General features: G+C 42.6%; 1 protein-coding gene across 1 annotated transcript in view; it reads left to right on the forward strand.

Moving 5' to 3' along the window:
- Nucleotides 1-16328, forward strand: part of SLC6A1 (solute carrier family 6 member 1) — a 153809-nt gene that overhangs the window by 90545 nt on the left and 46936 nt on the right. The window contains exons 2-4 of the mRNA XM_090021898.1: nt 9461-9879; nt 11063-11194; nt 12165-12265. Of these exons, the coding sequence (XP_089878024.1) occupies nt 9642-9879; nt 11063-11194; nt 12165-12265 (471 nt within the window). The 5' untranslated portion in view covers nt 9461-9641. The remainder of the gene's footprint in view (nt 1-9460; nt 9880-11062; nt 11195-12164; nt 12266-16328) is intronic.

Consider the following 16328-nt stretch of genomic DNA (forward strand, 5'->3'; position numbering starts at 1 on the left):
AATAATGTTTGTATCCTGCTTTTCTTCTTGCACTAAGCACCCAAAGTGGCTTATGCATTACAATATATATTTTAAATTACATAATAGATAAATAGCTAACTATTTCAACCCAGCAGATCAAGCTTAGTCCTCTCACCGATGGCTGTGGCCAGACTATACTTCCCTTTGGTTCTGCAGTCCCAGGGCAACTGAAAAGCAAGTTGAGCAGAGTGTTCTTTCTTGCAGGGTGGGGGGAAGTATGCTCTCTGCAACTTCTCCTTCTCCTTCTGATGGAAGAAGCCAGAATAGAATAGGCTAAAATAAATAAAATCTTTTCCAGCTTTGGTTGCAGGAACTTGGTACTGCAAGTGAAATAGCAGATTTGCAAAAAATGGAAAATGAAAATGTTGAGCTGCCAGGTCTAGGGGAAGAAGCAGCAGGATCTTCACTTTCAAGATCACTGTCAGCAGATATGTGATCCACCATGAGTAGTTGTTCAAGACAGTCAAGGTTTTTAATCAAGCTTTGTGGACAAAATGTTAAAGAAGATCAAGAAAAAGCAACTGAGATATTAGCTCAAGCTATATTTGCAAGTGGTACACCTCTTTCCATAACTGAACATCAATACTGGAAGGAACATTACAAGCTAATTTTCCCATCATATAAGTTACCATCACATTATCGCTTACCACATCCTGTCTCAGATAGAGAGCATAACAGAGTTGAAACAATACTTATTCTACAGATTGGTCAACCAGAATCACTGACTCTGATGTCAGATGGATGGACTGATATACAAGAAAATCCTTTATTGAACATTATGTTAGTAACACCTGAACCAATTATTATTATTATTATTATTGAAAGCAATTGCTACCAAATCTTCTTGTCGTACAGGTGAATACATACCAAATTACTGAGTGAAGAGACTGAAAGTGTAGGTCTCTCCAGGGTACAAACCCTGGTAACTGATAATGTGAGTAACATGAAAGCTGCATGTCAAATATGAACAGCAAAGTATATTCATTTAATAGTATTTGGTTGTCTTGCTCACAGGCTGAATCTTCTGGCAAAGGACATAATAAGTGTGAATACATTATATTGAATACAAAAAATGCAAGGTTCTCCACCTTGGGAGGAAAAACCTGCAGCATGCGTATAGGCTTGGCAGTGCTATGCTGACTAGCACTACAGACGAGAGGGACTTGGGGGTCAGGATTGACCACAAGATGAACATGAGCCTTCAGTGTGATGCTGCAGCTAGTAAAGAGAGCAACACCCTGGCTTGCATCCATAGATGCTTCTCAAGCAAATCCCAGGATGTCATTCTCCCATTGTACTCGGCCTTAGTGAGGCTGCATATGGAGGTCTGCGGCCAGTTTTGGGCTCCACAATTCAAAAAGGATGTGGAGAAGCTTGAGAGAGTCCAGAGGAGAGCCACATGCATGATCAGAGGTCAGGAAAACAGCCCTTATGACGAAAGGCTGACAGCTATGGGACTCTTCAGCCTGGAAAAGCGCAGGCTCAGGCGTGATCTGATGGCCACCTATAAGTTTTTAAGGGGTGTTCACCAGGATCTGGGGGAACGTTTGTTCACCAGAATGCCCCAAGGGATGACAAAGTCAAATGGTTATAAACTCCTGCAAGGCTGTTTCAGGCTGGACATAAGGAAGAACTTCTTTAGTGTCCAAGCCCCCAAGGTCTGGAATACCCTGCCATCAGTGGTGGTTCAAGCACCTACTTTGAACGCCTTCAAGAGAAACCTGGATGTTTTTATTGCTAGGATCCTATGACCCCAGCTGAATTCCAGCCCCCGGGGCACGGGGTGGGACTCGATCTTCCAGTGTCCCTTCCAGCCCTAATGTCTATGAAATCCATACAGTAAAGACAATATTGGCAAACTGCAAAGTTATTGTGAAGGTATTTGCAATAACTGTATGTATTGTAGAACTTACTGCTACTGCTAAGAATTCATTTACCTACAGGTGGTGACAGGATCGACCTTAATCTCGGATCACCCAGTCTGCCAGAAGACCGATCTAACTTTTCTCTCCTGCCATGACTGTGTTCATACAATGTTAATAGGAGGCAATACCCCAAGATGATCCTTCAGGTCTCAATCTCTGTCTTCTGTGGGGATGCAAACCTCCCCTCTACCCCACTCTAGCCACTCCAGGATAGAATTTGAAGTTTCTCTTCAGCTTGGTTTGATGCTGCCCAATTCTCTAATGCCCAGCCCTCTGTAGCCTGCCACCTGGATGACTGTCATCTTAGTCCGACACATACCTCCATCCAAGGGATGGCCATAGCCTAGTCTCAAACACCCCAAACACAGCTGCTCCAGTTTCTCTTTAGAGCCAGTCCGTGTCCCCTTTACTTTGGGATCAATCTCTCATATTAAAAAGAACAGTCGATCTAATGCTGCTCATTACAGATCCACATAGGTCTACTAGTGAGCATACACAGTCCTTGGTAGGATCTCTCTTCTGAGCAAAACAAAGCCCCATCAGGGTGGCGCTAACCTTAGAAGGAAGTCTTTCTTGCTTCCCTCTGGAACCTTCAGCAGCTACTCCATTTCAGGATTTTTCAAAATCCTCATGTAGGCATGCCTCCTCTTTTTGGTCACTCCCATAGTGTTTCTCTGGCAGGGTCAGCAGTACCTGCTTGCAGGAATGTTCAGCCACTCCGCTCAGAAGCTTTCAGGGAATCAACCCTCTCTGACCCTCTCCAGGGCCGGAAATACCTCCTGGAAGCTTCCCTCCTCCAATCTGAAGTGAGAAGCTGCTCCAGAAGTGTTGCTGTGATTCCTTTTTCTCTTCTCTGGTCTCCAGCTGCAGCCTTGCCATCTGCTTATGCTGTAAGCTCTGTTTGCTTTCGTTTTCCCTCTCTGTCACTGCTGGCCACTCTTCCTCCCTTAGTCTCATCTGCCTAGCACATAAAGCACTCCGGGGGCTCTGTTTACTCTCTCTTCACAGTATTCAGCAATCGTCATGTTGCTAATCAGACTTTGAAGAAATTACAGAAAGAGAAGCAGGGGAAAGAAAATACACTTTTATTGCCAGGAGAAACTAGATGGGGCTCAGCTACAAACTACTTACATGGTTTGTTATGCAAAAAGAACTGTTGTGTACTTCAATAGATGACAGTATCCCAGATTATTTCCGTGAACATTCAGAAGCAGATTATCGACAACCATGTATTCTGGGAGCATTTGATTTGCTACTACCAGTTTCAGTGGTTATCAAGAAACTTGAAAGAGATACAACTGGCCTTTCAAATATTCCAGAGATATTCAGATAACTGAATGAAAATCTATTTGAGCTTTTGCCTTCTTCAACTCTATCCAAAAAAGTAGTAATAGTAACACAAATGTTTACTAAGAGATCTGAGTTTGTCTCTCATCGGGTTCACCTGACAGTAAACCTTTTGGATCTTCAACACAGAGGACAACATTTATCAGAAGATGAATTATCTACTGCTCTCAGTACAATTATGGAAGTAGCTAAGAATGTCCCCAACATTGATGAAATAGCCATGAGGACAGACATTGCCAACTACTGAACAAAAGAAAAACTTTGGAGCAATGACATCATTTAGCAGGCAGCAGAGAATATGCCTCTTCTCACATGGTGGAAGGAATACTGTTACACCTGACTGTTATCCAGCATTGTTCTAAGGATCCTAAGCATTCCACCAACAGCAGCTTCTTGTTAATGGAACTGGAAAGCTTTCACCTCAATCAAGACAAAAAAGAGGAATAGACTAATAAATGAAGGCACCACTAAGCTTTTTCTGTTTTTCAAAATCTCTTGCTTCTGGAGAATCAGTCAGAAGTACAATTAGTGATGAAGATGCAGTGTGATGATAAGTTGTCCTTGCCCATAGACTCATTGGTAAAACCATCCTTCAGCAAAAGAGAATGTGGTTCAAATAGTTCTGAATCAGATTTGCCTCAATCTGATTCTGAAGTGAAACTAATAAGTAGTGCAACTGATTCTACAGATAGTGACAGTGAAAGTGAAGGTAGTACAATGACCTCAGTGGAAGAGAGATAAACTCTGTTGAGAGAGATGAGTGGACAACCACAGCATATCATGCAGTTCTTTGAGAGAGCTAAAATTAGTGTGTCAACAGTTTTCAGTGCCTTCATTTTTTCCCTTAATTTAAACAAACAATAAGGGAAGTACATGCTATTGTGTATTGTCTTTACAAGCATTCCAATAAAAATAATTTCTTTCCATATAAAGCTTTGAATTTTTTTAAATATAACATTAACAGCTCAATAAAACTCATTAAGTAGCCCTCTAGCTCAAATAGCTGGCCAGCCCTGATATGAAACATAGTAAATAAAATGCCAGATATATGTAAAAACAAGAGAATTTAGCTGTGACTCAGAAGGAGCATTGAATAAGAAGAGAATGTAAATGGCTGATATTTCCTAGTGTAAGTCCCACATCATAGTGGGAAAAGAATATAATGCAACCAAAATAATTATTAGTAAGTGTAATTTTTCATTGGATTCTCTCCTTTTTCAGCAAACTCTCAGGTGATTTCTCATCACATTTCAAATTAATTCCCTATTCTTGGATATGGTCCCAGATCAAAGAGAAAAAGCAGCACGGTGCAGCTGAGAAGTGGCAGAAAAGCACTCTTTATAACTGAGGCCTTAAACTCATTTAAATTTCTGTTGGTAGTATAATCCACACTGTATGACAAACTCTTTCTCGTCCCTTATTTTAGGCATTTGTGTCTGGGCTTTTCCCAATGAGTACCACTCATATTGTCACAACATGTATCACCTTTCTGAAGGCAACATTCAAATAACCATAGTGACAAATTGTTGCTTTTATTGGTTTTAAATATTGTAAATTAACTGAATACATTATAACACTACTCATTACAATGATACACTATTTTCCAATGATGCATTGATGTACAATATGGGAGAGCGCAACAATAAAAGTGCTGGTCCAGTTGGAGTCACTGAAGTCATGGGAGTCATAGGTGCTTAGTATTTAACTGGTGGTGTCCAAGTTATTTTTAAAAATGTTCTTTTCTCCCCCTTTGTGTTCTGAGATCACCAAACATAATCAAGCTTAGTAAAGTTATATGGAATGACTAATTTAGTACTAACAAGTGTTAAAAAGACCCAAAATTGCAATTCATACTAATAATATTTTAAAAATGAGGTTGCAGTATTATGGACTGTTACCCAAACAGCCAAATAGTGCAGGTATTGTAAGCCATCTTGCATACTGCATGTTAGCAGTTAACTGTAAGAATATATATGTATGACTTACCTTAGCCCAGGATGAGGCTTGTGGTTCAGGCTAGTCCACCATTCACAAATACCTATGGGAGCCTTATGGATGTAAATTGTCATTGCAAAATACAAGTTGTTGTTCTTGCTTTTCTTATTAGTGATGATGATGATAATAGGCCAATACTTGTCTTTAGAAAAGGTCATATTTTCATGGTGACAGTGGGGATGATGGCTTCCTTAAGAGGATATAATTAATATGGCAGTTCTACTTTAACATTTTAAATAGTTTCATAGTTTCTAGGGTCGGAAGGGACCTGAGCAGATCATCAAGTCCAACCCCCTGCCATGGCAGGAAAGAATACTGGGGTCAAACGACCCCAGCAAGGTGTTCATCCAGCCTCCTCTTAAACACCCCCAGGGTAGGAGCCTGCACCACTTCTCTTGGAAGTTGGTTCCAGACCCTAGCCACCCTGACAGTGAAGTAGCGCCTCCTGATATCTAACCTAAACCTACCCTCTCCCAGCTTGTGACCATTATTCCTGGTCACTCCTGGCAGTGCTCAGGGGAACAGGGACTCCCTCAATGCCTGCTGATCCCCCCTGACTAGTTTATAACAGGCCACAAGATCCCCCCTCAGCCTTCTCTTTTGGAGGCTGAACAGGTTCAGGTCCCGTAGCCTCTCCTTGTAGGGCCTGCCCTGCTGCCCCCTGATCATACAAGTGGCCCTCCTCTGGACCCTCTCAATGCTGTCGACATCCCTCTTGAAGTGCGGCACCCAGAACTGGATGCAGTACTCCAACTGCGGCCTGACCAGTGCTGCATAGAGGGGGAGGATCACCTCTTTGGACCTGCTCGAGATGCATTTGTTGGGCTTCCTAACTGCCTCCCCACACTGCCAGCCCATGTTCATCTTGGAGTCAATGATGACCCCAAGATCCTTTTCCGCCTCCGTGCTGACAAGAGGGGAGTTCCCTAACCGGTAGGTATGGTGCCGGTTATTCCTCCCGAGGTGCATCACCTTGTACTTGTCTGAGTTGAAACCCATCCTATTCTCATCCGCCCACCCTTGTAACCTGTCTAGGTCTGATTGTAGCCTGTTACATCCTTCCAGTGTGCCCATGTCACCCCACACCATAGTGTAATCAGCAAATTTGAACAGGGTGCTTTTTACGCCCTCATCCAAATCACTGATGAAGATGCTGAACAGTGCGGGCCCGAGGACCGAGCCCTGCGGAACCCCACTGCCCACGTCCTTCCAGGTTGAGAAGGACCCATCCACTACCATTCTCTGGGTGTGGCCCACCAGCCAGTTGGCAACCCATTTGTCTGTGTGGGTGTCTACACCACAGCCCCCCAGTTTCTTAATGAGAATGGGGTGAGAGACAGTGTCAAAAGCCTTCTGGAAGTCCAGGAAGACTATGTCCACTGCTACCCCTGCATCTAATGATCTGGTGATCTGATTGTAAAAGGCCGCCAGGTTGGTCTGACAGGACCTTCCACTGATGAATCCGTGTTCGTTGCCCTTAAGCATGCAGTCCCCTGCTGGCCCCTCCTGGATCTGTGCCAGCATAATTTTCTCGAACAGCTTGCCTAGGATCGAGGTAAGACTAACCCGCCAAAGGTTTCCCGGGTCCTCCTTCCTGCCTTTTTTGAAGATGGGAACCACGTTGGCCCTCTTCCAGTCCTCCGTCCGGTACCTCACCAGAGCACCACAAGTGCTTGGAAAGCTGTGCCAGGGGACTTGCAATGACCTCGGCCAGTTCCTTTAGAATTCTAGGGTGGAGATCATCTGGGCCGGCTGACTTGAATACATCCAACCCCTCCAGAAGCTTCCTAACTAAATCCTCGCTAACCCGTGGCCCAGGTGTGCCTCCCCCGGGGCCCGAGGGGGGCCCAGCAGGGAGGTGCCTGTTCTGGTCCCTACTTAGGAAGACGGAGGCAAAGAAATCGTTAAACATGTTAGCTTTGCCATCTGGTGTGATGACCAAGTTTCCCAACGCGTCCTGCAAGGGCCCCACATTACCCGGGACCTTCTTTTTACCCCTACGTATTTAAAAAAGGACTTCTTATTGTCCTTAATCTGGGAAGCTAGTCCCAGTTCCATCTCCGCCTTGGCCTTCCTAACTACCCCCCTACATCCCAGAGCAACTACAGAATAGTCCTCCCTGGTGATGACCCCTTCTTCCCATTGGGTGTAAGCCTCCTATTTAGCAAGGAGACATTCCTGGATGCTTTTGGTGAGCCACGGAGGCTTGTGTGCTCTCCTGCTCCCTTTGCTCCTCATTGGGATTACCTTCCTTTGGGCTTGGAGGATCGTCTCCTTAAGGAGCGACCACTCTCCTTGGACACCTGGCTCCCCTCCCCTCCGGGACCTCAGCGCTTCTCCATCTATCCTCCTTAGCTCATTGAAGTTTGCCCTCCTAAAATCTAGGGCCGCTGCCTTACTGCATGCCTCTGCCACCTTGCGCTGGATGGTGAATTCCAGCAGGCGATGATTGCTGTCGCCCAGGTGGTCGAGCACCCGCAGCCCCCTCACCAGGTCATCACCTGTGGCCAGCGCTAGGTCCAACAAGGCGTCTCCCCTGGTTGGGCTTTGCACCTCCTGGGTTAGATGGAGGTCCTGTACTCTGGCCAAGAACCTACGTGAGCGTTCAGAGCTGGCTGACTGCTCTTCCCAGCAGATGTCCGGAAAGTTCAGGTCCCCCATGACTATCACATCCTTAGCTTTCACTACCTCTGTGAGCTGATCCAAGAATTCCTGGTCAAGTTCTTCTCCCTGGTTGGGAGGTCTTTAGTAGACTCCCACCATTAAGTCTCTTTCCCCTTGACTGCCTTGTACTGTAACGCAAAGCACTTCAGAGAGCCCCTCCCCTGACTCCTTGCTAATTGACGAGGATATGTATTCTTCCTTGATATAGAGTTCCATGCCCCCACCTATCTTTCCTATCCTGTCCCTCCTGTACAGCCTATAGCCCTTGACATTCACCACCCAATCATGCGTTGAGTCCCACCACATTTCCATAATCCCCACTACGTCCAAGCTGGTGTCAGCCAGCAGGAGGGTGAGTTCCTCCTGCTTGTTACCCATACTACGAGCATTTGTGTAGAGGCATTTGAGGCCTCCTGTGGATGTGTGTACTGACCCCCTAGTTCCAGCGTTACCCTGGCCCCTATCTCTTACCTGTTTATTTGCTTCACTCGTTGGTCTGGGCTGGGCTGTAGTTGTGGGTGCTGTTTGGTCTGGCAGTCTGATGTTTCCTCTGCCCTCATCTTCCCTTTCCCCCAACGAACCTAGTTTAAAGCCCACCGGAGGAGGTCCGCCAACCTAGAAAACAACACACACTTACCTTTAGGGGAAAGGTGGAGCCCATCCCATCCCAGCACATCTCTCATCATGATTTGCCAGTCATGGCTGAGGAAGCCAAAGCCCTCCTCGAAGCACCATTCCTGTAGCCGCCAGTTGGTCTCCGCGATGCACATTTCATGCCGTCTGCCTCATCCACTCACTGGCAGGATAGAAGAGAAAACCACCTGTGCGCCCATCTCCTTCAGCACACATCCCAGAGCGTGGTAGTCTTCCATGTAGAATTATACTAATTTGTTAAAACTGGAAGGATGGAGCTCTTTCCCTTTCCAGCTATTAATGTTCTCACTTCATTATTGATCCATTGTGCCAAGGAACAGAATTATGCATGAGGCTACAGAAATATTGGGTCCCTGCCAAGCTAAGTTCCTACCTTCTTCAGAGAAACTGTCCTGAATTCTAATTAAAGGCTATGATGCTTTTGTTAAACATGTATTTCTTCAATGAGGCTAAAAGAGCCTTATTGAATGTTGTCTTTTCTTGAAGCATGAGATGTGTTAAATCTGCATTGTCACTTTCAGTAGAAGGCAATGATGCCCTGTCTTATTTGATAAATATTTATAGACAAATGTGAAATCTGGAGCAGAACATACAGAATATATTGCTCTGGTTTCATGTTTGCTTGGTACTACTGTTTTGCTTGTGTTTTTGCTCTCACAGAATCAACAGAAAAATATCTACATGGTGGGGTCATGATCTTAAATAGAACACTCTTATAAAGGCTACTTTTGCAACTATGCCCCAGTACAAGGGAAAAACTTTCCACTGAAATGAGTGGGCTTTGAAGTAGACCTCAAGTAAGAAGTCACCATTGAAGCACCTCTGAATTATATTTCTGATTTTGTATTTTGCAGATTAATAGAGAAGCTGATTACAGAATTTCTAGCTGGATCATAAACCATACCAGGATTATCTTTTTACAAAACCCTTAACCCCCTAGTTGAGTAATCAAGAGCCGCAAAGCTGCTGTCCACGTGGACTGGTGCTGAATTTTCTCGCCCGGCTGCTAGAGCCACTCCAGCTAAGCCCAGAGACATGGCAACGAATGGAACAAAAGTTGCAGATGGACAAATCTCAACTGAAGTTAGTGATGCTTCAATCACCAATGATAAACCTAAAACCTTGGTGGTGAAAGTGCAGAAGAAGAAATCAGATATTCCTGACAGAGACACCTGGAAAGGAAGATTTGACTTTCTTATGTCCTGTGTTGGTTATGCCATTGGTTTAGGGAATGTGTGGCGATTTCCATACCTTTGTGGCAAGAATGGTGGAGGTACATGTTTTATTTGAGACTTTTGGCCTGCAAAGTATTTTCAATTTGAATTTAAAATAAGAAGGGTGTCTGATCATTAAAACATATGCTTCTAGTAACTGTTGTCCTGTCTATAATGATACAAAAATAATGTTTCTTTGCTTGGCAACAAAGGAATAGTACCTTTATAAAGCCACTTACACCTTCCTGATACTGAGGGCATATGATACTGCTTTATGTTCTGCTATAACCAATAGGAGCCAGGGGTTTGTCCTAATATTTGCCCATTGACAAGTATCCTTAAAGGATCATAGGGCACCTGAGCATCATTGGAGCACCTTACACTCAGGTTTCTTCCCCATCCCTCTAGATTGAATAGATCTAGACTGAATATATGAGAGAATGGAACAAGAGTGGTTTATGCCTCCTCTGAGCTTTCCCATGCTAGCATGATTCTCAGCTTGCCAGATCCAGTTGTTTTCCTGATCCTGGCTATGTCTACGCATGCACTTTACTGCAAAGTAGACTAATTAGCTGTGCTGTAAAGCATCACCATCTACATATGCAATGGTATTAGGCTGCAGTAAACTAATTTATGCTGGCATAAGGTAGTACTATTGGAGAAAGTACTATCTCACACCAGGGTAATTTATTGCAATTAAAGGCAGATGTAGATGCTGTCCATAGGCCTAAATTATGCCCAGTGAGCCCAGCCAACTGGGGACCAGATTCCTGCCTGCCACCTAGCCATGTGGTTCTGCACTTTCAGCATTCTCATGCCCCAAGCAGCCACTCTGCTGCCCCACAATGCCACCTAGTCCTTAGAACTGTCCCCCCGCCTGATTCACCCTGGCTTAGACCGCTGCTGTCCTGGGCACATGTGTATACTTTGTGCCTGGGAGTAGTTTGGGCTTAAATTGGTCCAGAATTTATTGTTCCATATAAATTGCACTAGTTGGAAGTTGTTACTCTAACAGTAAGTAATTCAATAGTGTTAAGTGAAGTCCTTTTTACATATATTTTCTACCAGTTAGGACTGTTAGTTTTTCAGAAGAACAGTTGTGTATGTTAATCACTATTTTTATATTTTAAAAATTTTGCCAAAGTTAATTTGCTCTATATTTGTTGGGTAAATACTGGAAACGTCATAAAGATATAGACAGTAATCTTCCATTGTAATGGTTCTTTCCTATATATGTTTTAGGGGCATTCCTGATTCCATATTTCCTTACATTAATTTTTGCTGGAGTGCCGCTGTTTCTTTTGGAATGTTCCCTTGGCCAGTACACGTCTATAGGAGGCCTTGGAGTTTGGAAGCTTGCTCCAATGTTTAAAGGTATATTATGCCCACCTTTCCACATGACAGCTGCAAAAGGCATTTATGAACCAGTTGCAATTTTGCTTCATTTATCATGTTGTTAATTTTTAAAAGAAATGTCTACATTTCCAAATTGCTGCTGAAGCCTTCAGAGAGAACTAAGGGTCTGGATAGTTCACTCCCATTACAGTTAATTACAATTCTTGAGAGTTAGAAGCCAGATCTTTTAGACACTTTTGAAAAAAATCTCAGAATAAATTAGTGATTTAGTTTGGGTGAAAGGCAAGGATTGTTGTGGTGATATTTTTTATTGGACCACTTGCAAGGTTGGAATAGACTTAGACAAGCTTTTGAGTGCAATGGAGAATGCATCATATTCCACTGCAAATTGCATTCCACTGCAAATCCTTGTGTGAATTTTTCATATGCTGGAATATAGTTTGGGGATAGCAGTAAAATCTAAAATCACCAAGTTCTGCCTAGCACTTAGCAAATTTCAACTTCTTTTACAGAAGTATGAAGTGTTCTACACTACCTCTATGTTCCCATCCATATACAGCAAAAAATGGTATGACCTTCTCAGTCAGATATAGATCACCACAGTTATTCATTTTGCTACCAATGCTGAGTTACTACAGTTCTCTCTATATATCAAGAAGACCTGAAAAATTAAGGGGTTGCAGATTACATTTTGCCTAGTGAGTCTTCTGAAAAATAACCCATTATACCTATGCCAAAAAGCAGATTGCTTAAAATCAGTGACTTATTTATACTGTTGTTGTTAATATGTTACACATGTTTGTCCTATAAATACAGATAACTCAGTATGATATAATTTCATCTTAAATGATTTTTGCCTTTCAAATGCCCCCAGTGGTGTATTCTAGTGCAAGAGAACACTAGGGGTTCTATTATTAAGGTGTTAAACACATCGCTATGAATAATTTACAATTCTCTAATGTTCACTTTGTTGTGTTTTTCTCTGCAGGTGTCGGATTAGCTGCTGCTGTCCTGTCCTTTTGGCTAAATATTTACTACATTGTGATTATTTCTTGGGCTATATATTACCTATATAATTCATTTACCACAGTAAGTGTGTGTGCATTTCTTTTCAATAGAAGGAAAATCTTGTTACAGGTAGCTAGTTAATGTACTTCACTATAAACAGTGAACTGAAAAAATCCTTTAAGAGTTTTAAATTGTATGGAACCTTCTTATACTTAAATGCATATAATTAAGACGCACATTTTCCTTCGCTCACACTTTTGCATTCAAAAAATTACAAAATGAAACTAAACAGAATTGCCATTTGAATTTTGAAAATACAGCATTTCCAAAGTGTTAGAATTTTGTGCAGAAAGAGGTAGGTGTTGTTTCCTTCCTTTCCCCTTTTACTTCTTCTTCATAAATTGCAGTAAAAGCAATTAAGATGAGATCTTTCAAAGACATTCGTTGCACACTTTTTCTGATTCTTTTATTTCTTTTTTACTCTGAAAATTTCCAAAACTTCTGTAACTTGGGTAAGTTTTTGTCACAGTTGTACTGTTACATTTTGCTTTTTATCTATTTCCTATCTTTTCCAAAGTTGATGAAGTTCGAAAAACTTAGAGTGGAAAAACAAGATCAGAGTGGGACAAGTAAAAAAGAAAAATGTTTTGGAAATTATTTGTGTGTTGGTCTCAGTGGTTATCCATGTCATTTAGTTAGCTTATTAGTTATGGTATAACATTAGCCTTCTTCCAGTCTGCTGGAACTTCTCAAAAATTTTAAAAAACCAAAAAGACAAAACCAAAGCAAACATTAAAAATCAACACTGATTCAGACAGGCATTTAGCTATGTCTTCTAACATTCTTGGGCTCAGCTTACCCAGTCCTGATCTAAAATGTTCTGGTGCCCTGATATAAAATGTTCAATTTTAATAGCTGTTATTTAACATTCTATCCTACTGATGGAATAGAATGTTGTTGCCATGTTCCAGAATGAATATTATAATCTGCTATTTTCCAAATACATAACAGAAATATTCACTGAATGTTTCTTCATCTCATGCATCATGACTGACAAGTTTATAGTCCTTATTGTCCTTATATTGTTACTATACCAATCTTAGAATTCCATATATTTCTTAACCCTTGTTTAATATTTTTCTTAATCCAGTGAAACATAACATTTTCTGTTTTCTAGTCCCCTTAGACTTGCCCATATTCCCATCAGAAATGTGTCTGCTTCCAGCCCAACCCAGCTCACAGGTGCTGTTCTAGGGGCTACAGTTCTGAGGCAGCCGTGCTGAAATACAGGGCTTCCGACATAATGGTCAGGAATCCAATAGCTCTGGGAACCTAAGCTCAAAATGGTGTCTTAAGGCCTCCAGGTTCCCTGATTCATGGGTAGGATTCCTCCAACTCCAGGGAAGTCCCCAGGGTTGCTCACAGGTGCAGCCACCTATCATATTTCATTTTAGAAAAATTGTAATTATAAGAATCATCTGAAATTAAAATTTAGAAAGTTCTTTTCTGAGGGAAATGTCAAATTCTCATTCCAATTCAGAACCATTTTTCAGTGTAAAAAATAAACTCCAGAAATTCTGACTTGTATGCAGGTACAGATTTGTATGTCTTGTTTATCAGCTGATAAACAAATGGTTTTACATTAGCTAAGTCTTTTTACAATTCTATTTGGAATTGCTATTTTCACTTCCCTTCTTAAACAAAATGGTTTTTTTTTCAAGTGAGTAAGCCATCTACATGAATGTAGCATTTAAAGGTGTTTGGGGCCATCTAAGAAAGCATTTTTAAACAATTCTAAATTAGTATTTACATCTTTGTTTAATCTTTTCTTGCCAGTACATTTTGCTCTTGATACTGGCCAGTGTTATATAAGATGCCTGTTGAAAATACCAACTGTAGTTCAAGTTCCTATGAAAATCTCATTCTAAATCTGAAAGGAAAAACTAAAATCTTTCAAAATGAGTTAATCAATAAATATCATGCTTCATTATCTTTTAATATATCAAAGTCTTGAGGGCCTCTTGAGTGCACCAGTGTCTTAAAGATAATTCCAATATATTCATGTTGTGAGACATGCAGGTGAATCTGTAATGTTTTGGCTAATACCTCAGAGAAAGAAGGAAATATTTTCACAATTGATTTATGTAAACTAGTTGTGTGGCAGAACAGAACTTTGGGGAAATGAGTAACTTTCAAAATTTGAGTTGTTACGGGACAGGGTCCTGCAGGATGGCTGTGATCTCCCCAAGAACTCCTTACCATGCCAAGTTGGCCCAATGGGCACCCTTGATTCTCTCCCACTACCTCTTTGCTGGTAAATATATATTAGGGAGGCTGCCTTTATGTCCTCTTAGACATGGTTTGCTGTACACTCTGACCCCATGGGCTCCCAGACCCCTGGTGGATCCCGTTCTGCAATGGCTGTTTTGGGGCACCCTAGCCTTATGTGCTATGCGTGGCTCCAACCACCCCTTTACCACACCCCAAGCCTCACAGATGGAACTGATGTCGTTCGGTTTGGGCCTTGTTATAAATTTGACCCCCTGGTCCTCCCTGGGCTCTCCGTAGCCCTGGCTCACGCTGCGCCTTCACTAGCACTCAGGCTGTCCACAGCCCTGTCTCACACTGCGCCCTCTCTGGCGCCAGGTTCCCCACACTGCCATGGGACCCCTGTGAGGCCTCCTTCATCCCCTAATAGCCACCAGTCTTAAACAGCAAACAAAACATAAGACCCTGGGCTATAACATAAATTCAAGCTGCCCAGCTGTAACATCATCCAAGCCACATCACGGGTGCTCCATCCCTCACCAGTATCAGAGGCTGTACCTGCAATCAGGCCTCTCCCCTTTGGTTGCTCTGGGAGAGCTCCTTCCCCCTTGGCTGCTGGCAGGGAACTGCCATCCTGGCCTCTGCCCTGGGGTTTATATGTGAGGCAAGCCCTGCCCCTTCTGGTCAGCTGACCACTGTCAAATATGGGCCACTAGTTCACTCTGGTTGCCCTGGTAACCAGCAGCTGGGGCTCCCCACTCACTGCTAGGGCTCTTTCCCTAGCAGTTTCCACTGTTTATAGGAGATGGGCACCTAAGTGCTCTGCGACACGGGTATATTAGTTTTCAGCTTCACTTTCATTCCAAGTAGAGAGAGAGATACCTGAGATAAGGCAGACAAGGTTCTTTGGCTGAATTTGATATCTTTTATTAAACCAACTTAAATAGTTGGAACATTTGGCAAGCTTTTGGGTTTAAAAACCCTTCATCAGGCTAAGGAAGTTTCTGCAGTTGGTGTGTGCTCTTCCTGGATGGAATGAAAAACAAAGAAACTAGAGGCTCAGCTGGGCTGTTATGCATGTGAGACAGGCAGTCAGTGAAGATGTAAATTGAGGAGTTAGTGGGTGAGAGACAGGCTGCGGGTGGTGGGGAGAAGAGGGATTAAATAGTGGAGAGGTACCTGGGGAGTCAGATGTCAGGCAGGTTATAATGTGTTGTAAATCCAATGTCTATATCTGGTCCATGATTTTTAGTATCCAGAAAGCTGATGAAGTGAAGTTCATAGGCTCATCTCTGAGAAGTGTTTTGTAAGTTTCCTTTGAGGATTAGAACTGAGAGATTGGAGAGAGAGTGGTTTACTTGTGAAAAATGTGCCCCCACAAGTAATTGGGTATTCTGGTCTTTGATGGATTTTCGGTGTGCATTCATTCAGGTGCACAGATGTTGTTTGGTCTCTCCTACATATTTTCCATCAGGGCATATGGTGCATTGGATGAGCTATATTACATTGCTGGAGGTGCAGTTGTAAGATCCAGGAAGGCTGATGGCTATGTTGTGGGGTGTAGTAATTGTGAGGGTGGTGGAGGTATGTTAGCATGTTTTTCATTTCTTGTCATGCCATGGTCTGGATTCATTTGGTGTGTTCTGGACCTGAGAAAGTTTGCTTCTGGTGATGAAGTTAGAGAGGTCTGGTGCTTGTTTGAAGGCTAGGATAGGTGGTTCTGGTTCTTGTATGCATACCAGCCCAGCCTCTAGCTTTTTTGCTTTTCATTCCATCCAGGAAAAGTGCACACCAACTGGAGAAACTTCCTCAACCTGACAAAGGGTTTTTAAACCCAAAAGCTTGCTTAATTTTTTTTCCCCAACTATTTAAGTTG

The sequence above is a fragment of the Crocodylus siamensis genome, chromosome 11, assembly GCF_052110815.1.
Source record: "Crocodylus siamensis isolate JL-2025a chromosome 11, ASM5211081v1, whole genome shotgun sequence".
NCBI classification, from domain to species: domain Eukaryota; kingdom Metazoa; phylum Chordata; order Crocodylia; family Crocodylidae; genus Crocodylus; species Crocodylus siamensis.